The sequence below is a fragment of the Lethenteron reissneri genome, chromosome 40, assembly GCF_015708825.2.
Source record: "Lethenteron reissneri isolate LAM-NWPU_2019-01 chromosome 40, ASM1570882v1, whole genome shotgun sequence".
Lineage (NCBI taxonomy): Eukaryota > Metazoa > Chordata > Hyperoartia > Petromyzontiformes > Petromyzontidae > Lethenteron > Lethenteron reissneri.
The window spans coordinates 6,952,040-6,978,255 of NC_083818.1; the positions used below are offsets into that span (position 1 = coordinate 6,952,040).

General features: G+C 46.1%; 1 protein-coding gene across 3 annotated transcripts in view; it reads right to left on the reverse strand.

Annotated features, from left to right (window-relative positions):
* NADK (NAD kinase) overlaps nucleotides 1–26,216 on the reverse strand; it is a 57,134-nt gene that overhangs the window by 8,654 nt on the left and 22,264 nt on the right. For 2 of the 3 annotated variants that reach the window (XM_061567898.1, XM_061567900.1), the window contains 6 exons: nucleotides 11,812–11,941; nucleotides 7,762–7,870; nucleotides 6,866–6,951; nucleotides 6,094–6,196; nucleotides 5,471–5,646; nucleotides 1,352–1,451 (listed from right to left, as the gene is read on the reverse strand). In XM_061567898.1, coding sequence (XP_061423882.1) covers nucleotides 1,352–1,451; nucleotides 5,471–5,646; nucleotides 6,094–6,196; nucleotides 6,866–6,951; nucleotides 7,762–7,870; nucleotides 11,812–11,941 — 704 coding nt within the window. Of the gene's footprint in view, nucleotides 1–1,351; nucleotides 1,452–5,470; nucleotides 5,647–6,093; nucleotides 6,197–6,865; nucleotides 6,952–7,761; nucleotides 7,871–11,811; nucleotides 11,942–20,661; nucleotides 21,337–26,216 lie in introns of those variants that run through there. The other variant, XM_061567899.1, reaches the window with a different exon arrangement.

Consider the following 26,216-nt stretch of genomic DNA (forward strand, 5'->3'; position numbering starts at 1 on the left):
GTTTGCCTTAGATAGTTCTTTCACCTTGGTGGTAAGTAAACAAATTGTGGAGGTGGCTAAGGAGTCATAGCACTGCACAACTGTGAATCTGGGTTCGAGTCCAGATTTCAGCCACCCGTGATTAAATCGGGTTATTAAGTGTGGCGAGTTGATGGTGTCAGCCAGATCACCAATGACTGCACAACAAATATATGTTATCATATAAAATCATATAAAATGTGTTTTATAGTTAATTTGGAAAACAATCCGGCTCTGAGAATTAATAAAAACAGTCACACTGCCGTGCAACGAACGTATGCATAGCAAAGTATGTCGGAAAGTGCAAAGCGCCGAGTGTGGATAAGAGGTAACTTCAAGGAATCTCAGAAGTAGTTATGTGATATCACCTTCCACAGGCCATTCTCAAACACAGAGTGATGCATTGCTCTGCGAGATTTACAAACAGATTCTGCAGCTCATGAAATCACCCCGATTGCACAGATTCCAAGAACACAGGATGAGTACTCCCTTCACAATCGAGATTCTATCAATTATTTACGGCAGATAGAATGACCACATTTCAAGACTCTTTTTCAGGATGTCCTTGCATTGGGATGCTTGGCCAATTCCATTGTTGACTGTGTGGCTTCATGTGTTGAGAAGCCAGCGTACAAAGAGAAAATCCATGCACATGTAGTAACACTCAACACTGCCACGTCCTGGTCTTGCACAATAACACATTGTGAAATACATCCTTGGCGGAGTGAGTACAGTCCGTTTTTCCGTAACGCTGCATGTTTCCATAATGCGAATTGGATATAACGCGATTGAGTGAACAGAACTATATCGCGCGACTAGGAATAAGCGGTCATATGGCTGCCTCAGCGGAGTGCCACACAAGGCGGGATGCTGCTGGATGCTTCTAGATGCTACCCACGTGCCTCAGTCTTTGTTCAGCCCGCATACGCATCTCACGCTCACGTGTTATTGCCGGCAGTGCTTCACCCTCCTGTATTATATATTATTTATTATAACCCGATTTTTTCATAACGCGGTGTTCTTCAGGAACGCAACTACAGTAAAACTTTGGATTGCGAGCATAATTCGTTCCGGAAACGTGTTTGTAATCCAAAGCACTCGTATATCAGTTGTGATCACGTGACGCTCGGCAGACAAAGCGTATACACGTACTACTCGTATTGCAAGACATCGCTCGTTTATCAAATGAATATTAATTTAAAAAATTTGCTCGTCTTGCAAAACACTCGCAGACCAAGTTACTCGCAATCCAAGGTTTTACTGTACTACTTTATAAGAGGACAGACTGTACACGTGCTATGTGCACGCGTGGTGTGTGTGTGTCAGGTTTTACCATCGCCTTGCACGGTAGTGATGAGCCGGTTATCCAGGTAGAGGTCCACGTTGGATAGGTACGATGAGGGCCCTCGGTCAATCACCACCTCGTTGAGCACCTGCGAGGGTGAGCATACACGCACGTACAGAGAGACCGTGGATGTACAAGGCGTTCTTCTGAAAGGGGAAAAAACGAGCGCTGCGTGTTTCCACGGCCGTGTTGTGCTTGATTAACGGGACACTGCACAGTTATTGTTGTTGCATCATTCTACACAAGGGGGTCGGCAACCAAAATAACAAGAAAAAACAACTTCTTGGTTCTTACCGAAAAAACCAAGAAGATAAATCCCTGCAGTCACGAAAGCTTTAAATCGAAAGAATAAACAATTTTTTTCGAATTCGGAAAAAAAAATCTATATTTCAAGAGCCTCCATGTTTTTCTAGCGACTGTGATTGTCACTGTGTGGTGCCGGGCTTACGAAGCCACGGCAGATAATGTGCCGACATTATGTGTAGACCGCTTACTGGGCATAGTACCAGCCCTAGCGGGGCTTGGGTGAGCGCTGGTCAGCGCGGAGGCACCGCGAGCAGTGTGCGGTGCGGGCTCCCGGTGACGGAGCGAGAGGGAGCATCAGCCAGCCAGGGTTACGTTGGGGCATGATACGCTGGTTGACCTGCCGACACGTGACCGGATGATATTGGAGGGGGGGCCACTGGGCGGTCACGTGGTCTAAAAGAGCTCTCGGGAGCCTTCAAGAAAGAGCTCGAGAGAGATCTAGAAGGTGGGCGGGGCGAAGGGCGGAGCCAGCCCCAGCCCAGGGGGATATAACGGGGTCCCCGTGAGGAGCTCGGGGTTCTTCGTGTTGCTGGTGTCACGAAGATACATGTCGGGGAAAAGAAGCCTCTAGCCACGCGGTCCGGGACCCAGCTTGTGGTCCGGGCCGGGACAGCTAACCGTGTCTAGTTCTGCCGTAGCGTGGTTAGATGGGCATTCGATACCCGAGTGTAGATTGTGTGATGTTGTGTTAAAGTTGCTTAATAAATAGTGTTGCTCCCAAGACAACGTCTGCGACTCAGTTGGACTCACTACACATGTGATGAATGCAAGACGGTGCTCCTTAATCAATAACGCCATGGCCCTGGAGCCGCGGGTTGCCGACCCGTGGTCTAAATGAAATATTTGTTATTCAGGCACAGGATGGCATGTTTTGTACGTATGTTGACCTTATTTCGCACCGTACATAGCCAACTGTGCTAATCCGAGGTGCAAGGGGAAGGACAACAAACTCATTGCCGAAAACCCACACAGTTTATCCCGTATTCTTGTAGGGGGAAATTGAGTTTTCAGGTCCATATGGCGTACAGCCGTTTCAATACAGGCAGAAAAAAACGTTTTTTGTCTATTTGTTTGTGTTTCTCCCTTGTGATGGGATGAACGTAGAGATTTATAATGGCACGGGGTGACAAATAAGGTCTGAATTGGTCAGTAATAAGGTAGGCAGCACTGATAAGGGGTTGACAGGTATGCAAACTAAACACAAAAAAGCACGATGGTGCAGTGGGCTGGCACAACGCATTAGGAGTTCCTGGCCATGGCCAACATCAGTCGCACGTTTTATCTCAACTGGTCTTGAGCGTCCCCTCCTGATTTGCCAACCCACACAAACCCGGCATGGCGACGTTCAGAATCAAAATAATCCAAAGTTGATTTCCTACCGAGTAAAGCCCATCGAGCTAAGGAGTCCTTTATCAAGGGCGACTCAGCCCGCAGACGACATCAAAGCGTGGTCCAAACAACCCCCACGCCATCCGGATGCCTTCATCCAGCAGTGGATTGACCGAGGGCTTTAAATGAGCATAATTATGATTGAATATTGACGTAAGAAAAGCACAGCAGAGGGGAGAGGGGGGACTGTGGATCGTGCGTACGCGGCGCTTGTCAAAGATCTCTAGCTCATCATCACCACCACCATGTGGGCAGGCGACACTCTTTAAGATACATACGAAACATACATACAGGGCATACGTACATACGTACAGGTCCATCAGGTGTCTGTGACAAATGTTGTGTGCCTTTGAATGGAGCCGAAACAGCATCTGGAGATGTGGTCCGAGTCAGCCGCTTTATACTTTCAAATGATTAATTCTACAGAGACATCTGTGTGCAGCGTGCGCACAATAGCCTCCTGGTTTTGTCACAATATCAATAAATGCGTGTTAAATATAATGGGCGCACAGGAGGCTTAGGCAGGTGAGATTCACTGCATAGACTCATAAGGTTGCCTTGTGATAAATAGCTCCTCCACGTACGTCAATTCCTACTCACTGCCTTCAGTGAATCACCATGCGTGTTAGAGAATGGCCTACGGGGAACGAGATATCACACGACTTCTGGAATCCCTTCAAACGATCTCTTATCAACACACTAGTGTCAACACTTTCCATCAGGGTCCTGCCACAGAGCAATTTTCTTCACATGGCAGTCAAATCAGGCGTAATAAACGACTTCCACGACGACTGTTGACTGGCGTCTTTTTATTAATACAACCTCTGCACCGCTCCGCTCTCTCTCTCACTCTCTCCGGGTAACTTCCCTCTCTCTCTCTCTACTGCCGTTGACGAAGCCGTTCTCTGGCCACTGTCGTGGCACGTCTCTCTCTCTCTCTCTGATCCCGCCGCTGGCTGCGGCGCGCCGGGAGAAGAGGCTGCTTCGCTGGGAGTCTGCCATGTGCTCGTCGGCGAGGAGAGCTTGAGCGACGATGCAGTCCGGACCCCGAGGCTTCCCACACCGACCCCTCCTGCCTCCGCTGATATTCGCTTTGCTCCGCCTCCAGCCACGCTCCCTCGTGGAACCCTCTTGATGGTTCCGGTACATTCTCTCGAGCAGAGGTCGCAACCGGGTACCCGATACCCGTACCCTACCCGATACCCGGCTACCCGTACCCGGCCGGGTACGGGTACCCGTTTGCGACCCTGGTGCGGCCGGGTACGGGTAGACCGCGAGTCACTGGTGAGTAACCGTTTGTCACTCATTCCGCGTAGGGTACGGGTACGGGTCGGGAACGGGTACCCCTACCCGGAAGGGTACGGGTACCCATTTGCGACCCTGGTGCGGCCGGGTACGGGTACGGGTAAGGAATCAAAACCCGTTTGCGACCTCTACTCTCTAGCTCCGCCCGTTACCTTTGGCCTAGAAGGAATCCCCGTTTCGGATTGGATACCGATTACCCAGCAGTGGCCATGCAAATACCCCTTGTTACCCCCTAGGTGGCGCTCTCTCATTACACAAGTATTGCTTTAATTCACAGAGCTCTAATAATACCACCCTATGCAAAACACAAAGCAGTGCGTTTTTGTTTTGTGTGAAGTCGTCGGTGACCGGGCTGAGACATTTAACTCGCTACACTTGAGAACCTGATTTCAACACGTGGCTGAAAACTGAATTCATATCCAGAACGTCAACAATGCTGACTCAGCGCTATGACCCTGAGCCACTAAGCCACCCACCTCGAAACACACCAATTATAGTTTTTATTTGAACGCATCCTGAGCATCCATTAAATCACTTAAATGAAATATTGTCAATCTACTGTGACACTTTCGCAACTCTGATCAGCTTCGGTTGGCTACATACGGTGCTAAAAAAGTTCAACATACCTACCTACAACCAGCTCACCGCTCTAATCCCTGCACCACCCATCCTTCGAGAATATCATGTAATTCTAATTATCCTTGTTCTATGATGGCGAGACAGCTGATTAACTGATGTAACTGTTAATAAAGCAGCTACGCGATTGATGTAAATTCTAATGTTATAGAAGAGCTCGAGAGCTGAATCACCGATGTATTTTAAATTCCACAGCAGCAACAGCAGCGGCTTTTGGCTAGCCATCAAACAATGACGGTGACTGCATTGCACGCTTTAAGATGCACATTTGCAGCCGTCGGGAACGCTCTTCCTTCAGATATTAGGAAGCCACTGGAGCTGTGCACTTTTAAATCAATATCGAAAACTCGATTCTTTAGAACTGCTTTTTGTGTTTAGTTTGTTGTCCCTGCCCCACAGCTCCGATTGGCACGGTTGGCTACGTACGGCACGAAATAAGTTCAACATGCGGCTGTTAGTAGTTGGCCTCACCTGGAGCTGAACGAGGGTCTTGCCTGAGTCGGTGTCCAGATGCTTCCCGGTGAGAGGCCCGTTACCCTCGCGCGGCACCGCCGTGACCCCGCCGTCACGGGCGTCCCTTGCGCTCGCTGGCCGATCCTTCATCACACGCACGCGCAGGCGCGAGCGCAGCACCAAGGCGGCGTTCCCTGCACGCCAGCGCAAGTGACAGGCAGCGGTCACGTGAGCCCTGCGATTGGTCAGCTCGTGGTACGCGCTTTTTGCAACGGTGGCGAGATGTTAACTACTTCGCCTGGAATATGCAGGAGGTCGTGCATTCAATCCCAAGCCTTACGCCTGCTGCATATTTGGAGTTTTCACGTCTCTCTCCCCATCGTCGTGTGGATTTTCTTTCCGGGTTCTCCCGTTATTCTCTCCACATTTAGAAACATGCTTTAGAGTATTTGGTTGCTCATATAAATTTCCACGTGATAAGCCACTTCGTTGAGCTATCATTTGTGGCCAGGTCGCTTCTGAAAAAGAGCCACACAGCTCAGTCGACCTTAGCTGGTAAAAAATGTAGTTTAGTTTAGAAGCGCACGCGTGTAAGATTCCTGGTAGGGGGGCGCGCATATGTGCGCGCGTGTCGGCCGTACCTTCGATGACCTGGCTGACGCTGGGTCTGAACGTCTCGAACTTGAAGGGTGTCAGGAAGCCCAGCGAGCCGAGGTGGAAGGCCATGACGGGTGGAACGCTCTCCTGTGGGCAAAAGCAGAGGATCCGTTGACTCGACGTTCGCCCGCACTCACAGCCGGTGCGGGGTAAGGCAGGATATGAAAGTGAGGCGGGATACACTTGGATAGTCGCAGGGAGTACATGTACATGATACAACTGCATTGGCTTTCGGTTGCCGAATGAAAAAATTAGGTCACACTCATAAAACACAAAGTGCTTGCAACAAATAAACCGCAATACCTTTCTGATTTCGTCGACGAGCTTAAACCATCACGCGAACTCTGGTTATCCTCGCAGCGGCTTTTGGCTAGCCAGCAAACAAAGATGGTCACTGCATCATGCGCTTTCAGATGCGCTTCTACGGCCATCTGGAACGCTCTTTCTTCCGATATTAGGAAGCCACTGGAGCTATGCACTTTTAAATCTAGATCGAAAACTTGTTTCTTAAGAACTGCCTTTTGTGTTTAGTTTGTTGTCCTTCCCCCGCACCTCCAGTTATCACAGTTGGCTACGTATCATGTGAAGATAGTTCAACATACATACAGTACATACAATCCACTGCCGGATAAGAGCCTCCCCAAACCACCATGTGAGTCGTGGACGTTACGTGACTAGACTTCACCACGCTGGTCAGTGCAGGTTGGTGAAGGCAAGTAGGCTGCAGTGAGTGAGCAGATGTGCTGCGTGCTTTACCTGAAACAGGGACGAGGCGTAGAGGAGGGTACCATCCCCGCCCAGACAGATGATCAAGTCGATGCGGTCTGAGATGTCGTCGTAGCCTACGCAGTGGTGGGTGGGATTGTGGGTAAGGCACACACACACGCACATACCGTTGAGCGCTAGCGAAGTACGGGAGTAAAATTATTATTCTAAATCAAGAACAATAAATGATTTACGGGCGTGAGAAATGTTGCAGTGTTTGTTGTGGCTTGAAGCGAACCAAGTAAGAAAAGTGTTGTCTCACGCTGGCTCATGAAACATTATCCATACCCTTCTTATTACATAACTGCTCAACAAACTTGCTTTAACACCTCGTGCATATTTTCCTGCCCTGAGGTGCTAATCAATAATGAACAAATGCTGCTTGCTCAACACACAGCGTGACGATTTGGACCCTACGGTTGTTCGACTGAAGCAAGCGGAGACTTGAAGACGCCCACTGCCAGATTTCGCAAGATTCGGTTGCCCTAGCCACACAGTAGGCATTCGTAACTTCTCGTCTGGTTACTGTGTAAGACAGTTTGGAAGAGTTTTAGAGGCTTCGACCCCACGATTCAGCTGAGCACAGTCGCTGTGGTGACATCACCGTCCCTTAGCGACGAATGGCACTATGGCAAAATGTTGTACTCTAATTGTAAATGTTGTGAACGAGTAACTAATTGACACATTTTGTTTATGTAACAAACCTTACGATTGCCGGGTGGTGGCCGGTTTAACGACACATTCCTATTTACACGATCTAACCCCAAACAAAAAAAAACTCGATTATGGATAATATTGGTTGCGAAATCCCTACTACTTCGTGTTAAACTGAATGAGGCTGTTGTGCGAGTGTGTGTAACGGTGTACGCCTGTGCGGCAGGTGTCACCTTCTCGGAATGTGCACAGCTTCCTCCGAATTGGGACGAAGCTCTCCAACCCCTCCAACAGAGGGTCCTCCAGCACTTTCTTCTCAATGTAAACAATCATGTGTTTCTCCTGCGTGAAGGGAACACACAGTCAGTGGACAGTGACTTCAGAGGATCTGCAACTTTACCTGTCTATCAAACACAATGGGTCCAGAGGGGGCTTCTGAAGGGATCTCAGTGGTAGCTCTGTAGTGTCTGCTTCCGTGGGCCATTGTCTAGCACAAAAGCATTTACTCTTCTTAGAGAGATTCTAGGATTTTTTTGTCTCATTAAATGTTGATAGCACGAATGGGATACATACGCGGAAACTGTCAAAAATCATAAAGTTTCATGGCGAGACACATGTACGTTGAGGTTAGCCGCGCTTGATGTTTTGCCGATGACATAAATCACTCTGAACGTGCCCGATCTCACAGGATATTGGAAAATAAGCAGAGTTGAGCCTGGTTAGTACTTGGATAGGCAACGGCCAACAAATACACCAGGTGTTGCAGGCCTGGGCCGCAAGGTGGCTGGAAGATTGCTGGGCAGCAATCAACACGAAATTTTAAGTGCTTACACTCAACCTGGTTGTCATGGGTGGTCACGGCACTCTGACTGGTTACCATCGAACACCATCCTGTGCCAGGCACATCCTAGTTGGAGCGTGTCGGTGACCATCGTATGAGCCATCTTAAACTTCCCCTGTGCGTGGAACTACGATTGCCACCCCCTTGTACGGTAACACTCCAAACTCTCGCTCTCATTTAAATTATTTTGCTGCTATAAATGTCCACGCAATAAGCTACTTCTTTGAGCTATAATATGTGGCCAGATCGCTTCTGATAAATAAGTTACTTGCTGAGTGGGCTTTACCTGGTAAGATAAAAAAATAGCTACGTTTTGTTCGGATATATTTTCAAGTGATTGGTTTACCTTTCCTATACTTTGCACTCCTATCGTGTTGTTGTGTATTGTTTGTTGCTGTAACGTTCTAACCCGCCCCTACTGGACATCCGTGACAAAGAGCTTTATAGCTCATCGGATTCGTCCAGTATAAATAAATATTCTGATACCGATTCAGACATCACGTTTACTTTCAATGTCATTTTTTAGCATTTAATATTTTTAAATTTTGCAAATGTTGTACTGTGGTCTTTTTACTGTACCTGCTGTGTTTTTTTTACTGTATCTGCTCTCTTTTAACGTTTGTAAACCCAGGCCTCCCTTGATAAATACTTGACTCTCACTTGGTTATCACACAGTATGTGTGGGTTTTCTCCAGGTACACTACTCCGTTTTCCTCCCACGTGAAACCAAACTCTCATGAATAAAATTGGCCAAACATCACAATGCAGGACCCTCCTGCAAAAAAAAGAGTCTTGAGGCTCAGCGTGGCTTCCTTGTACAAATCATAATCATCTGTAGTGGTCATTATCTATCCATTGCTGAATGACGGCCTTCCCCAAAGCTGTCACCATATCTCATTGTGCTGCGATGCCACAATCCAATCCGGCTCCTTGCACACAAAGTCATCCTCATCACTCCTGCTCTTCGGAGGACGACGTTATTATCGTTGCCCTTAGCTACGAGAGAACCTGCCGGTGCAGAAATAATTTCAAAAGCACCTCCCTGCAAGCCATTTAAATATTTTCCTAAGACAAAGCTGCCCCTAAGAGGTTAAGTCTCTCTAATTAAGCACATGAGAGATTGCACGTCTACTTGACCTAGGCGGTCCCCGAGCATCTCCCGGGCGAAATAATGTGGACAGCTGTCGACGCAGACAACCGCGGAACGCGCAGATGGCAAAGCGTAGCAATAATGATAATGCCAATTATTTTCCCAAGAAAGCCTCAATGATTATTTGGTTCTTTCGGTAAAGTCACGTAGATAGAAACATATATATTTTTTAAAGTGAATAAAAAGAATAAACAACAAATAACCACTAATGTAGACTGTAGCCTGGTTCTTAATCGGAGTCTACTGGCAGTCTATAATGTAGACTGTAGCAATGGTTAAGCTGGGTGAGTGTACTGGCAGTCTATAATGTAGACTGTAGCCTGGTTATTAAGTTTGGTGAGTGTACTGGCAGTCTATAATGTAGACTGTAGCAATGGTTAAGCTGGGTGAGTGTACTGGCCGTTTATATTGTAGACTGTAGCCTGGTTCTTAACCTCGGTGAGTGTACTGGCAGTTTATAATGTAGACTGTAGCCTGGCTTTTAAGCTGGTGAGCATATTGGCAGTCTATGATGTAGACTATAGCAATGGTCATTAAACTGAGTGAGCATACTGGCAGTCTGTAATGTTGACTTATTCTTGGTTTTTCAGTAATTTAAATATAATAAAAAAATTAATGAAAACAAAAACCATGACGTTTTTATCGCAACACAAGCGGTCGTCACGAGGAAAAAGGGGGTTAGCCTCTAAAGGAAAACTGTTGCCAAAGGTTTAGAGATGGGCGTAGCCCAAGTGTGTCAGCAGCATGGGCGGGGCAGCTAATGTTAATGTAGGAGAAAGCAATGCCAACGCAGTGGGTCTACACCAATCAAAGGGCCGGCAGGCAATCATTTGCACCTCACTCCTCCACATACCCACAAATCAAGTTATGACCCACTGCCAGTACACTCACTCCGATTAAGAACCACGCTCCAGTCTACATCGGTGGTTTTTTGATGTTCATTGTTTGTTTACCCTTTTATCTGGCAACAAAACTGACACCTTTTTACAAGGAGTCATGTTTGCATTGACCACAATACCTGCGGTCGGAACACAAACAAAAAACACAATGCATACAAAAAAACACAAAGTTTTTTTTTTGCGTTCCGACCGCAGGTATTGTGGTCAATGCAAATATGACTCTTTGTAAAAAAAGGTGTCAGATAAAAGGGTAAAAAAACAATTATCATATTTTGCTACTGGCAAAGGAGGTTCCAATGGTGGTTTTTTGTTGTTTATTATTTTACATTTTTATTCACTTTCTTTTTTCTTTCTACGTAACTTTACCGAAAGAACCAAAGAATATGAATTCCTGCAGTCACGAAAGTTTTAAGTCAATATTTAAGCCTCAATGAGTCTCAGGACACTTTTTTGGAAAGGTCCTGCATCGCGACGTTTGGCCAATCCCATCAACATGCATGCGCACCTACAGTCTTTTTGCGCAATCTACTGCTGAATGAGGGCCTCCTCGCACCGTGTGGGCCATGGAGGTTATTTCACCATATTTCACACTGGTCATTGTGGGTTGAAGCATAGATATTGGAACATAGGACAACACAAGAATGGATTTTTTTGCACTGCCCTATGCTGTCCATCACATAGCTCTGCAGCCCTATGACCACCTAATGGTGCAGGATAGTCACCCTTTATATCAGCAATTGAGTGGATAAGGTCTCGTGGCCGGGAAGTGTTAGAAAATTCATCCTATTTTTTAACTGAAACAGCCTTTTAAATTGAAAACTAATTTAGATAGAAATGCTTTTTGTGGTTAGTTAGTTGTATTTCCTCCGCACCTCCGAGTAGCATGATTGGCTAAGTACGGTGCGAAAGAAGTTCAACATACGGTACATACATACATACGAGCCGTAGCGCGGATAAGAGGAAGCGACCCAGCCGTGTTTTAAAATGCATGCTATCGTACGCACTTTATCGCTCGCTCGGACAGAAGAAGTAAAGAGCAGAGGTAAATAACGGTAATAAAATCCTCCCTTTGTGGCTTCTCACTTCAAATAGGAGATCAGCTTTACTGTTTGCGATTGGTCCACAATGATTGAGAGTGGCATCAAGGAGTGATGCCAACGATATGAACAGGATTGAGGTTATTTTTTTATCTCCAACACACCGGCGTGCTGAACTAGTAACGAATTGGCATGTTTTGTTTACGTGAAAACCCTTATTAATTGGCTGTGTCGGGTGGTGGCAGGTTTAACGGCAAGTTTATATTTACGCGATCTAGTATTGATCGCGAAAGCCTCCGTGTTAAACTGATATGAACATGACGACGACGATGATGATGAATCTTCGAGGTAGGTACCTCCATGAGGAAGCCACAGAGCTCACGGAAGAAGTCCAACAGCTTGGCGTCGCCAATCTTCTTGATCACCAGCACGCTGAGTGGCGGCTTGCTCCACGTCAGACGCTGGCTCGCTGGGTCCTGGATGTGCCTGCACACCGGGTCGGCGTGAATGCATAGCAACGTCCGTCATGACATTGAATGCTTGCTTTACAACTAAGGTTAAACGCATTCACGTATTAGCCCTGTCCATCTGTAACGAGGAGGGAGGGGGGGGGTCACGATAACACTCGTAAACATTATCCATTGAACTTTAGTGTGAAGTTGCGCTGCTATTATAGACCTACCCTGCTCAAAACTGGCTAAATTGATCAAAGGCTTGCTCAAAAGTTGGAGACATAAACCAAAAAAACATTACATTTTAAAACTACCCCGGCAGCTGCCTGCCAGTTGCCGACGGGCACAATAAAAATATAGTCGTTGAAGGTTATTTAATCGAAAATGACATCGTTTTTCCCAACGTTATCCCAATTGTGCTATCGGTGTCATGTCAGGAGGTGAAAGAAGCTCTTCAGATCTCTCGTATAATTGTGCATCACCCCAAGTTAGAGAAGCCATAAACTAAAACGAAACGATGAAGTTATTAACCAGGTAAGGCCCACTAAGCTATTAGCTTATTTTTCAGAAGTGACCTGGCCACAAACGATAGCTCAATGAAGTGGCTTATCCCGTGGAAATTTATATAACCAGCCAAATACTCCAAAAGCACGTTTCTAAATGCGGAGGGAAAAACCGGAGGAAAAGAAGAAAAATCCACGCGACCATGGGGAGAGAAACAGATAAATTCAAAATATAGGCGTCAGGATCGAGATCGAACCCACGACCTCCTGTGTACCAGGCGAGAGAGATAACATCTCATCACCGTGGCGCATCAGCTGACTACGACACTTGAATCACAGGCGACTGTCTGAATTTGTACCCAGGATCTCAGTGGTGACAGCTCAGCGTTCCGACCTCTGAGCCACCTGGTCACCGCCGGCGGAACATTTTTTAAAAATAGAAATAAAGAAGTGGCATGCACAGAAAGGAAGCAAACCCTCACGGCCAGGTTACTGGGATCACAATGTAACTGCCATCGTACTGATTCTCCATACAGACTTTAACAGACTGTTGGGGTAAGTGCTGTTAGCGGGCACTTATGAAGGCTGGCATGGCAGAGAAGGGTGAATGCCATGCCCGGCCACCTTTGTCTCCCCGGTGCTATGTACCAATTTAAGGCTGATTCGACCTAGGGGAGGCCCATAACCAGTTAAAATATGCATCACTGATAATGGCCATGAACAGAAATCGAACTTGGGTCACCGGGTTCTTAGCGCAGTGCGCTAACCACTGCGCCATCACTCCCCATTGCACTGGTACACACACACGAGTGTGCTACTGAGTATTCACATTAATATTACAGCAGGAAACCACATCTACAAACAGGTCACGTGCTTTATGTAGCAAAACATAAAAAATATATTTACTTTATGTTGTGATACATGATACAAATATTTCGTTAACAATATAAAAGGAATATTTCTGTTGTTGTTCAACTCTTCGTAGGTTAAAAACTTGGCTAATTATTGAACTGTAGTAATTTATTTTATCTGTGGGTACACCGAGTAAACTTGTCACTGTAATTTTCTTTTGATGTAACGTTTTATGGAAAAAAATGTTTTATTGAGTTTACATGGTCCTACCCAAAAAACAATTATACATCATAATATTGGCTTCGAAATTCCCAAAGCGTTACATTTTCAAAACACTGTTAATGCACCATGGCAGCTAAGCTATCATTCCAACTAAAATTAAATTTTCAACAGGTTAATAAATTCTTCCTGTTATATATATATTTTAAATCTCCATTCCAACCCACAGTAGCCCTACAGGAGAAAAGTGTACATAAATTGTGAATACTTTGAGCAACGCAATGATTAATTATTTGATCAAATATTAAAGTGTGCGAGCCCATGACGTGATATGTTCGGACACGTATTTCCATTCGCGAAAATAAAATATGTCACCATGCGAGGGGAGGGGGGGGATAGCACTCAAAAGTTCCGCACAGATAGATTGAAGAACCCATTGCTCGGCAAAAAAAAAGTGACACCGGTCAGCTGATCGGGATTTGTTTTAATTACAGAATTACGTGGGAGGTGGCCCGGAGGTGAGAGCGCCTGAGCTGGCAGAGGTTGCAACCGGGTACCTGATACCCGTACCCTACCTGATACCCAGCTACCCGTACCCGGCCGGGTACGGGTACCCGTTTGCGACCCTGGTGCGGCCGGGTACGGGTACGAGTAGGCCGTGAGTCACTGGTGAGTAACCGTTTGTCACTCATTTCGAGCAGCGAAGTATTGATTCGATTACAATCTAGAACTGAATCATATGCTTGTGATACATGCGTAAAATCACGCGTGAGGCATATATAAAATGTGTATGTAAGTGATATGGTAATGTTACATTTAAGCTAATGTGTGGACAGAGCAAAGGCAGGCACAATATACAAGAGACATAAACTAGACGCTAAAAACAAGAATGAAAAAATCTATTCTTAAACCGAATCGCAACCCCAAATCGTGACTAATTCATCAAATTGTCATGGGGAAGAAAATTACGTGCCTACTCTGTAATTATAAATGTCTTAAAATAACCTCCGGTTTACTGTAAGGCAACAACAACGTTGTTTTGTAGCATCGTCCACCCAAGAAGCTCGTCCTGAAGCCCCACCTGCATGCTTAATCAGGAACTGGACACTCGGGTGACTGCGACGCAGGTTTGTTTAAGCCCGTGTCTCTGTCTACTTTTTTTTTTATAACAAAACATCAGCCTTCTGGGAGTGCATAATTTCAGCAGCAATGGTTCAGTGGAAACCTCTGGACTGGTTTTGGCACACAGTGTCTCATCATCAGTAGTCAGGCTTGATGGAATCAATGCTGGTGAACTGCCAGATTTCATTGGCAAGGACCCTCTCTTTATTTGGTGCCACGTTTAATTAAAACCATTTCCAAACTTGCGACGACACAAACACATTACTCTTAAGTGTGCAGAGCAAAGTGAAGCACCTCTAACCCTCTGCCTATGACTGGTTCATCTCTAGAAGATGAACATGACCACTGCTTCCGCACGACACCTTGAGGACGCTATATTAAAAAAACTTAGTAATTGTAATGTCATACGTCGAGAGCAATTGCTTGCTGTGTGAACCCTGCTCATTGTGACACATCGCGTGGCCTCCGTCTGAATTTCTGCTATTTCTGGCATGCAGTGAAACAACATTGGCAGTGATATGTTGGTGCACAAATTTGGGTTGAAAGCCAAACGTGAAAATGCCTCTGTTGAAACAAACATGGGCCCATACTATAAGCACAGATGGCCTTGAGCCAATGGTGTAAATTCCTGACAACTGGTGATCTCCTGCAAAGAGCTCATCATTTTAATTCGATAGGCAAAAAACAATCAAAGTTCCCAATATTCATATCGCATCGCAAGTAGGCTTAAAATAATTTCCCCCCCCCCCGCCTATCCCACCACTCAGCGAGATGTTGAAATGTCACCATTCGGGGATAATGCATTCTTAAAGGCAGCTGCAGTCTTTCGAAAAAACAATGGGTGCCGCTTTTTATTGGTCAAAATAAAAAAAATGCATGGCAAGGTAGCATTTTAAATATTCTTGTCAATTATTAAAAAAAGGAGAAATATAATGATTAAATATGCATTCTGTTTTTCCAATATCCAATAGTCCTCGGTGGTATGTAATTAGGGGTAATAACGAAAGGTCAAAAACCCTCACAAGATGACATCACGAAGCACGTGATAGCACATGAGATGACGTCACACGGGAGGCAAAAGCTAAAACGTGTAAAATCATCGCCTTGGCGGGCAAGATAAATTATTTTAGCCATTTTTCTTGCCAAATATTTGGGCAACCGTCTTGCCAAGCTTTGTGCACTCCTTTTTTGACCAGTGTTTCCATTGGGTAAGTACATAATAACACAACTTTATACTAAAGTTTAATTCGTAATGCAGGTTTTAGCCTTTGCCTCTGCCTACATTTCATAAACAAAAGAGAGTTATTGAAACACCCCGTTACGGACAGATGAATACAGAGAGCGAAAGCTTTCAGCCATTGATAGAAAGCGTTAACAAGCTGCTAATTAACCTCTCAGCTCCCAGTTGAAAGGCAGTTAGAAGCTTCCACATTCCCCTCCACGTGCTGGGGTGCATTCTGATTCAGTGTTGAGGCTGTACGGATGCCTCACCCGTGCATCTGTGTGGTGCCACGATCACAGCGTGCGTGCAAGAGAGTCGAGGGGAGGGCAGCGTTCTCAGTGTTTGCTCGTACGCTCCCACGTTTACACAACTCAGGCCGTAACAACGCCGCGTGCTAGCATGACACGGGGTTGACACGGGGTTGACGCGGTGCCGCGTCACTGTATGGTGCCACCACAGCGAGAATCTGTATGGTGCCACGACCACAGCGTGCGTGCAAGAAAGTCGAGGGGAGGCAGCGTTCTCAATGTCCGCTCGAACGCTCTGACGTTCACACAACGCGGCCGTAACGACACTGCGTGCTATAACATCACACGGGGTGAAGCGGTGTCGCAGCGGATCAAGCAACTGCACTCTGAAATGAGCAGCGTTCAATCCCTGTTCTCGGCTATCATCAGTGGCGAGTGTTATCTGAACCGTTCGTGGGTTTCACCCCCTTCACCAACCCACAAGAGTACAATTTCAGCACTGTGTCAAGCTACTGCTGGATGAATACCTCCCCCAGGATATGTCAAAACCTTTGTTTTACCTTATTTCACCATCCTGGTTAGCGTGGTTTTTTGTACGAGGGGTGGGGGGGGCAGGACCGGTTCAGATATCACTCGCCACTGATGTTAGTTGTGGCTGGGGATCAAACTCAGGTCAGCGGGTTCATAGCGCAGTAAGCTAACCACCACCACTTCCGCTCCGCCACGGAGAACAACTTGGCTCTATACAAGAAGCCAAAACTTTTCTTGGCACTTTTTTTTTTTAAGATGAAGCAGTTACGTAGCAACATTGCTCTAAGTGATCTTATTGGGACATTCGGTACCGTGTCTTTTTACAAGCTCTAATATGGCACTGTGTAGATTGTTTGATTGAATTGTTGTTACGGGTCTGCGTGCACCGTGCGATGGTATAGAGGTGCATGTTAGATTTGAAGCTTTCGTGACTGCAAGGATTCATACTCTTAGTTCTTCCGGTAAAGTCACGTAGGTGTTTGTGAACAAGCGCGCGGCTTGCCTACATGCGAGCGACAGGCGTGGCCTGTAAGTGGCGCTAAAGCCATGGTGACATCACCATCACTTAGCGGTAAACGCCACTTGTTATGGTGAAGATGAGGAAAATTGGCCGTTGTATGTATGTGTGTTGGAACTTATCTCGCACCGTACGCAGCCAAACATGCTAATCGGAGGTCCTGGAAGCCTCAATACAACGTATCATTTCCGTATCGTTTGCAAGAATCGGAAATCATCCGTGATCACAAGCACAATTTGATGCGTGTATCGGCAGCGTAAGAATCAATTGGAATCGATGCATCATTACATACAGGTATTCCTCGATTTACGAACATTTCAGTTCACTAAATTTTGTGTCCATGCAATTGACAAATTATGTAAATTTCACTACGGCCACGCGCCACGAGATCAAACGAGAAGCACCTGGGAGGCTGAGTCATCATCCATCCGTGACAGGATCAAGGTATCCCTACAGTGCAGCAGGAACGCCTCCACATCACCTTTCAACTCATTCCAACGTGCACATCTTTCGGTGACCTCCCTGAAAAGGTCAATTATATCTGTTTTAAATAAATTATTATTCAATTGGGTTTTTTTTCGTGAAAAGTAATATGTGGAAATTTTTAGGTTAGGAATATTGTTCGAATAACTGTAACACATTCCAAATTTTGTTGTATTAAATGAAGTCATTCTTATTTATCAAATGTTTGTTTTCAGTGTTTTTTTGAAGAACGCATCCCTTTCGTAAATCAAGGGATATCTGTACTTAATATGCCCTAAACTGGGTCTTCCTTGTGAAATGTTGCGTCACCACTTATCATTTGTTTTTGTTGTTGATCAGCAGAGGTTTTAAAGGGCATGGCCAAAAGGTTTAAATGCACGCCACACATTCCCACGTGGGCAGATGGTAACTGTGCGCTAACTCGCTCGTGCCCACATGCGCTATTTCAACTCACATTAAAAACATCCATAAACTACTGAGTAAGTACAACAACAAGAAAAAACAATAATCCGGCCATAAGTAACATAATTAATCTGTGTCCCTTTCTAAAACAAATTGGGCTTTAACCTGCTTTCAAAAAAGACGAAAACCTCTGTTCATTTTCCACATTTTGTCCGTTTCACCTGTAGATGAATGCCAGTTAACAGAACAGGCAAAAAAGTCAACGCCTCATACAATTCATTTAAATATGTTGTGTCAAGATTCAAAATAGGACACTATGGGTTAGACCAATCAATAAATATCTGGGCCATCATTTTTGCAAGCCCAAATTTCTGACTATAAAATATACTCGCCTATATTTGTACCAAAGTTTAACTTTCTAATCATTCTAGAACATCATGATCACGTACATCACTCACACACAATGGCTATATATTACGTGTCAGGGTGGCACTTCTTGGGTAACACCTGTGCCTGACAGCAAGAAGGACTTAGGTTTGATTCCCAACTCGGGAACCTTTTCTGTGTGGAGTTTGCAAGTTCTCCCCCTGTTCTGCATGGGTTGCCTCCAGGCTCCTTGGTTTCCTCCCACAGCTACAATAAATATACAATGCAACTGATATTGGCCAAAACATCGGAACGCTGAAAAAAAATAGCTACAAATTACTCCGTTGGGATTGCACGCTCCAGTGGCAACATCGCTCGTGACCGTCAAGATGCGGTAGGACCCTCCTGAAAAAAAGAGAGCCTTGAGACTCCACGAGGCCTCCCGGGGTAAGCAAGCGTGATGCGCACAAAAGAAATGTGACTCGGTAATGCGGTGAATACGTTAATGCGGCGTCTTTTCCTCGAAGTCCACCTGACAGTGACCATTATCTATTCACGAGTATTCATTATCTATTTATGACGGGAGATATGAACGAACACAGGGGGGAGGGGGCGGGGAGTCGTCGTGGGTTTTGTATGATGAACAATTAAGGCACTGCCGTTTGCCAGAGGTACACAGGCACAACCCCAAGCCACATCAGCCGCCACCCTTTCATTCACGTTTCTCTAATAACAGAAAATAAATATAGAAAAGGATGAAGTTTTGGGAAATTTGGTCCTTCTTGCTCCTCTCTAATCTGAAGGCAAAATTCCTGAAACGTCAGCCTACAGATTGCCCATACAAAGCATCCTCCACTATTCAATAATTATGATGAGACCACAAGTTGGAATAGGTCCATAAAATCACACACGCACACATTTGCTCGTGGGTAGAATGTATCAATGTATCATACAAGTCTTCCTCCAATCCTCCGCGGGTCCACCGTGCCATTGCACATCGCTCGAAGGTTTGGGAGCGCCTCAACCCTTCACCACCACTTTGGCTCCCATTGTGTCAAATGCTCGCTCTAATTAAGATCGGAAACTGGAGGATTTTTCTCACAATTCCTGCACAATCACCCTAAGAAGCTGGTTGAAAATTACCACCTGAACGTCGTACTCAAATTGTAAATGTTACGGGTTTACTCTCCACCACACCGGTGTGCTGAAGTACTCACGAATTGGAATGTTTTGTTTACGTGACAAACCTTACTAATTTGTCTGTGTTGGGTGGTGGTGGGTTAACAACACATTTATATTTACGTGATCTAATCCAAATTACTTTTATTGTACTCTTGTTACGTTTCGAAAGCGAGAAACTATTAAATCTAGCCGGGAGTACTAGGGGGGTGGTGGAGCTGGCACCATGCCCGGCCGCATTGATTTTTCAGTGACGACGATTCACACATTGCACCAGGTACTCATTTAAGGCTGAGTCAACCTACGGGAGGCCAAGGACCAGCTTTAATATACACCACTGTTGTTAGCCATGGTTCGGAATCAAGATCACCTCGCCTCGGTTCACAGTGCAATACACTTATCACAACCCTACCACCGCTGCCCATAACTGATACTCACAAAGACAAAGATCCCCCCATATAGCCTTAACAGACTGTTGGGGCAAGTGCTGTGAGCGAGACACCAATTAAGGCCAAGACGGCGCCACGAGGGGATGAGCGGCCAGCACCACGCCCGGCCACCTTCGTCTCATTAGTGCTATCGTTACACACTGCTGGAGGGAATCATTTAAGGCCGAGTCAACCGAGGGGAGGCCCAGGACCAGTTCAGATATTCGTCACCAATATTGGCCATGAGCAGAAATCGAATTGGGGTTACCAGGTTAGCTGCCCAGTGCGCCTACCACTACACTTCCTACAGCATATTCAAAAACAAAGATCCCCCACTATACCCTTCACAGACTGTTGGGGCATGTGCTGTTAGAGAGCACCTATGAAGACTGGCACAATAGACGAAGGGGTGGGTGGCCAGCACCACACCTGATCACCTTTGTCTCCTCAATGGCGATGTCTTTACACACCACATCAGGTACTCATTTCAGGCTGAGTCAACCTGGGGGAGGCCCAGGATCAGTTCAGATATTTGTCACCAATATTGGGCATAAGCAGGAATCGAATTCAGCTCGCCGGATTCGTAGCGCAGTGTAGCGCAGCGCGCTCACCATTGCACTACCGCTCCCCACACACACACACACATACAATGAGGTGTGTGTGTGTGTCAGGGGCTGGATACCTTCTCCACTGCGCGATCATGCTGTCCATGGCTGCCCGGCAGGAGACGGTCACCTTCATGACGGTGGCTCTAGAAAAACTACTGCAGCGTCCGAAGAACCAAGGCGAGAGAGTTCCAAAGAGCTTCCAGGTGTGAGTCGGTGCTTCCTCAGCGAAGTGATGTGGGCGGCATCTCACGACGGCGAGGTGAAGGCACTCATGAAGATTGCCGGCTCCAGGTGATCGTAACGCCGGCTCACGTCCCACCCACACGGACACCCACGCTGCTCCGCTTCCTCATCAACATACCTTATACTTTTTCTGGCACAGTGAACCAAAGGCCACCACAAGGTTCCGTCAATTGAACTTCACCGCGACAACTACACAGCCGTCAATTTACAGAAACTATTGCGCTGGCTTGTGCGTTGCCTCCAAATTCAAAATTCTCTTAAGATATTCATGCCGAGGGCTACATTTGCCGGTCGTAACCCAAGCACAACATGGGTGATGTTTTAGGTTGAACTATTTAACAAACAAAAAATCTTCAAACTGACAGCATCATACAGTAAAACATATTAACCGCACCAAAAAATTACATAACTGACTGAGCAAGGACTGCACTCACACCAAGTCTGCATCTCTAATCACTATCACGCCAGCCCTACAAAACTCATATCAGCCCTGCAGCCAGTCTCATGCCAGTCCAACTCTGTTGACTCTGCTTGCGAAACCACATTGCTTATAGCACACAGGCAGCCAATCGGACACCAGGTCGCAACTGGCTGGCCACCTTTGGTAACAACCCACTTTTCATTTGCATGACTGGGTGCAAAGTCCCAATGTGAGTGGCTGAGAGCAGATCAGCTGATCTGGAATTGTACTGTCTTTCGGTAATCTAATTAAAATAAACATAATGGCACGGTTTAACAATACACACTCAAATGCAAAGACAACCGTCCTCCCCTACCTCTTTGTATATAGCCTTTAAAAGACTCTTGGGGAAAGTGGTGTTAAAAAGCACCAATTAAGGCTGGCGTGGCACACGAGGGATGGTGTGGCCAGCTTCACGCCAGGCTACCTTTGCCTCTCAGTGTGCTAAGGTGTACACTCTTCACCTTCTATCCATGGAGAGTCCAAGATAGGGCCCATATATCACTTTTCGCTGACGGTAGCTATGGCCGGGAATTGAACTCGGGTCGCTGGGTTTAGTGCACAATGCAGTAACCATCGCACCACCTACTGCTACTACACACACATGTCAGCGTGCCCTCCCAACACTGATAGCAGCAGAGGGCGGGGAGAGGGGTGTTATCCAGAATAGTGAATGCAGGCACTGTGCTGTATACCGCTTTTTGTTGTCTCAAGATCTTTTAAAACGTCATAGCGGTTAGTAATACTGCTCCAAGAACCAGTTTAGTTGCCAGCCACGGCTAAGATCAGTAGTAAGTGATACATAAACTGGTCCTGAGGACTGCCCATACTCATGACCAGTGTCGTGAATATGGCCAAACTGTTCGGAGTCAATCCAACTCCGGCTGAAGATCTCCCCATGCCATGTTGGCCGTGGACGTTATTCGACCACACTTCACCAAGCTGGTCAGGACGCGTTTTTTCCCCGAAGTGGGGAGCCCAAGACCAGTTCACATAAAACTCGCCAAACGCGAAGGAAAAAACCGGAGAACCCAGAGAAAAATCCACGCAACCCACGGGGAGAACATGCAAACTCCAAATATACAGGTGTCAAGAGCCGAGATCAAACCCACGACCTCCCGTATACTTGTGTATGTATGCTGCATATCTTTCAGACCGTACATAGCCGCCCGTGCTAATCGGAGGTAAGAAAAGTAGTCAACAGTTCGCCACCGTGGCGCCACATAGGAATGTGGAGTTTCTAGCACCACCTTAGGGCGACTGACCAAGAACTGACCCACATTTGTGTGAGGTCAGGAGACACAGACCTGTAATTAAGTCAGGTCGTGTATTGAGACCACGTATTTAGAGGAGGCTCGGTGGCTCAGCAGTCAGAGCATGAAGCTTATACAGTCAACCTCCTTCATCAGCACGCTCTAATCAGTGTGTGGTAACATAATGACAAACAAATCACATGACCTACAGTGAGCATGTGGGAGGGCCTTCATCCAGCAGTGCATTGACAAAGGGCTTTAAACTACTCTTAATATATCACTGTGTAACAAAAAAAATTTCTGGGTAGTAAGTGTTGTTTCCTAATTGCTTATGCCTCAAAAGTACAGAAAATGGCTATTATTCCCCACAAACTTTGCTCCTGTGACCTATTTTCAATGACAGTGATATTTTTAAATGTACCTATTTTCAATGAGAAAACGTGGTGTGCATTTGTGTCCTTCCTTCACATAAAGTCCTGGTCACAAAAGCAAAGTGTGTGGGGAATAATAGACATTTTCTGTACGTTTGAGGCATAAGCAATTAGGAAACAACACTGACTACCCAGGAACAAAAATCGTGTTACATCGTGAATTAAACTCAAAATAACTTCATTTATGCAAATTATTCCGACTACTTCAAGCCACAATAAACAGTGTAAAATGTCCAAACACCCCCCAAAAAGTCAATACCCCGCCTTCTGCTAAAGCTACTGAGCAAATACATTGGCTAACACAGGGCACAAAGAGGGAAAAACCCACGTGAGCAAATCGTGCTAAATTCCCAAGCAAAAAAAACCCCCAAAAACTGTAAGCTCTTAAATCCGAATCCGTTACAATGGTGCCGTCAGATCAACATATATCTCGCGAATTTACCTCTTTGAATATGATCATTACAATCATGTCACATGGCCAAAGACAGGGATCGGCAATCTTTCAAACCAAAAGCCATTTGTTGTTGTCTTTGACCAAAATAGTTCTAGAGCCGCATCACACACAGAGCGACTTGTACACAAACACAGCAGTAGGTATACAGCAAATGGCAAATTCTGACGTAAACGAAATTGGTGATGAATAAACTGCATTTATTAAATTTTTGCACATTTTGTGGTCACCGGGACATTCCACAGTGGCCCATTCATTGCCATATTTAATCAATTATCTTCACGCTAAATTATGTTGAAGATGTACGTTTGTTAAAGAAAAAAACGTCTGTCCGCAAAGGGGGGGCAGCAAAAGAGCCGCAAGGGGGAAGCCAAAGAGCCGCCGCATGCGGTGTGGAGTCGCAGGTCGCCGAACTCGGGTCAAGGATAATAGCGGAGGGGCATTCAAGAAATGTGAGGATGTCCCCCTCAGGAGAAGGAGTGATGAAATCAGTTTACGTGCAGGCGCGAGGTGGTTTACCATACCACAGGATTTGTGAGAGATGGCAGAGGCCTTTGACCAGCAGCGGACCGAACATGGCTGATGGTGCTGGTGATTACTGCCAGATGTGGCCGGCCAAATTTCCTATTCAAGTGGAGAAATAAGAGGAAGCCCAGTGGTATGCGGCTGGAAATCACGGTCAGACTGTGAACCACATTGTGAATCAGTTGTGAACCTCGGCTAAATTCGGCGGCGGCATTGGAGACATCATCCATTCCCCATGCCATGTCAGTCGTGGTGGTGTTGGAGACATCATCCATTCAGCCTCCCCTGAGGCTGTGGTCTGGCTTTCAGACCTGGACATGGACTTATGAGTTGCTACACACAAAGCCACATGCAATAATTGATCATTTAGTCGTTAATTTACAGCCCTTTAAAAACTCGCAACTGGATGAAGGCTTCCCCATGCCATGTCAGTCGTGGTGGTCATTTGACCATACTTCACCACGCGGATCAGTGCGGGATGGTTAAGTGGTGAGCCCAGGTCCTGTGAAGCTATCACTTGCTACCATTTAGCTGTGGATGGGTATTGAACGCAGGTCACCAAGTTCCATAGCGTAGTGCGCTATGACATCATCAAAACAGTGAGCTAATGCTGTCACAGGACGTGTGGACTGGTGACTCATACATTAGATTAAAATAAGGTGAGGATTTCAAATTCTTCCAAAACATCAAATATTTAGGCCGAGTGGATAGGACACGAAGAGGCTTAGTTTCACGGTGTGGAGGAGCTGTATCCGAGGGTATAGGATATGAGGTTTCTATGTATGTATGTATGTTGCCAACCGTGCTAACCGGTGACCTAGTTTGACTGTGCGGCGGAGCTGTAGCCGAGGGGAAAGGACGCGAGGCAGATGAGTAATATGTAAAACTCACCCGTTCAAAACCCTGGCTCAGATGACTCAGATCTATTTTTTTTAACCCACATCCCCACGTACAGCGTCTCTCCACTGTTACAGCTGACACTGGAACAAACGGAACGGGTGCACAAAATGATTCACCATCACGATTCCCCCAATATCGATTGTCAACCCCCAAGACTCGGCATCACAACTCGGGTTCCAGACATTGTCGGTTTGCTCGGTCTTGGTTTCAGTTTTGTTTGCTCCGCGACACTAAACGCGACAGTTTATCGTTTGCATACGAAAATGCATGATTATCGCACACGCACATAATTCTACGCATGGGTTTCCACCTGTTTAAACACTAGGAACTCACAGTGAACTACAGCCAGACCAACTCTTGGTCAGTAAGGAATCAATCACAGCAGTTTACTTCCCCTCCCTCGAATATCGGTCCATCATTTCCATGGTCACTCTATGGGTCAGGAGGAATAGCCCTACATACAGAACTTAAATTACGACCACCTCTGGGAGCTTGACTCATTACACTCAACAGGCCCCATTCAAACACAACTGCCTGGCCACATCTTACCTACAAACAAGCCGCATCTTACCTCCAAACAAGTCACCCTGAACGCGTGCCTGACCTCATGTCAATCTCGGGAGCTAAAGCAGGTTTGAGCCTGGTTAGTACTTAGATGGGGACTGCCTGGGATTGATGGATGTTGTAAGCGTGGGCCAGGAAATGTAAAACAGAAGCAATAGATGTTTTAATCCAGCTGTGCAGAGTTTTGAGTGTCATCTCCTGGGTATGTGTTGAGCGTTTTCTCCACGTTTCTCTCTGGCTTCCTCAAAGTAAGCTGCAAAATGTAGCATGGGTGGCCAGGTCGATTATTTCAAAGCCCCACTGGTTGTGAGTTTTCTCTGCGTTCACCGGTTCACTCTCATACTAAGCCAAACACCAAATTGCAGTACCCATCTGATGAAGAATGTATGTATGTTGAACTTATTTCACACCATACGTAGCTAACCATGCTAATCGGAGATGCGGGGGAAGGACAACAGTTCTGAAGTAATTCGTTTTTAATCTACATTTGAGACTCAGTGAGGCTTTTTCTTGAATAAACAATTGGCATTACTATCTATTTTTATTCACACAGTGGCCCTCAAAATCTCCCGGAGAAACCCTACCAGGCATACAAGGACGTAGCACTCAAAAGTTCTGCACAGATTAATTTAGGGCTCAATAGCTACACTGGCATCTCCTGACCATTTCACAACCCAAACCTACAACACATGGCATCCCCAAACAGTCTCCGATCAGAGTAATGAAAAGGAGGCTTAACGCCGCTCAAGCATCTGAGAACCGATGAGAGTGGGAGCATTCAGGGTGGGCGATTAGGTCATAG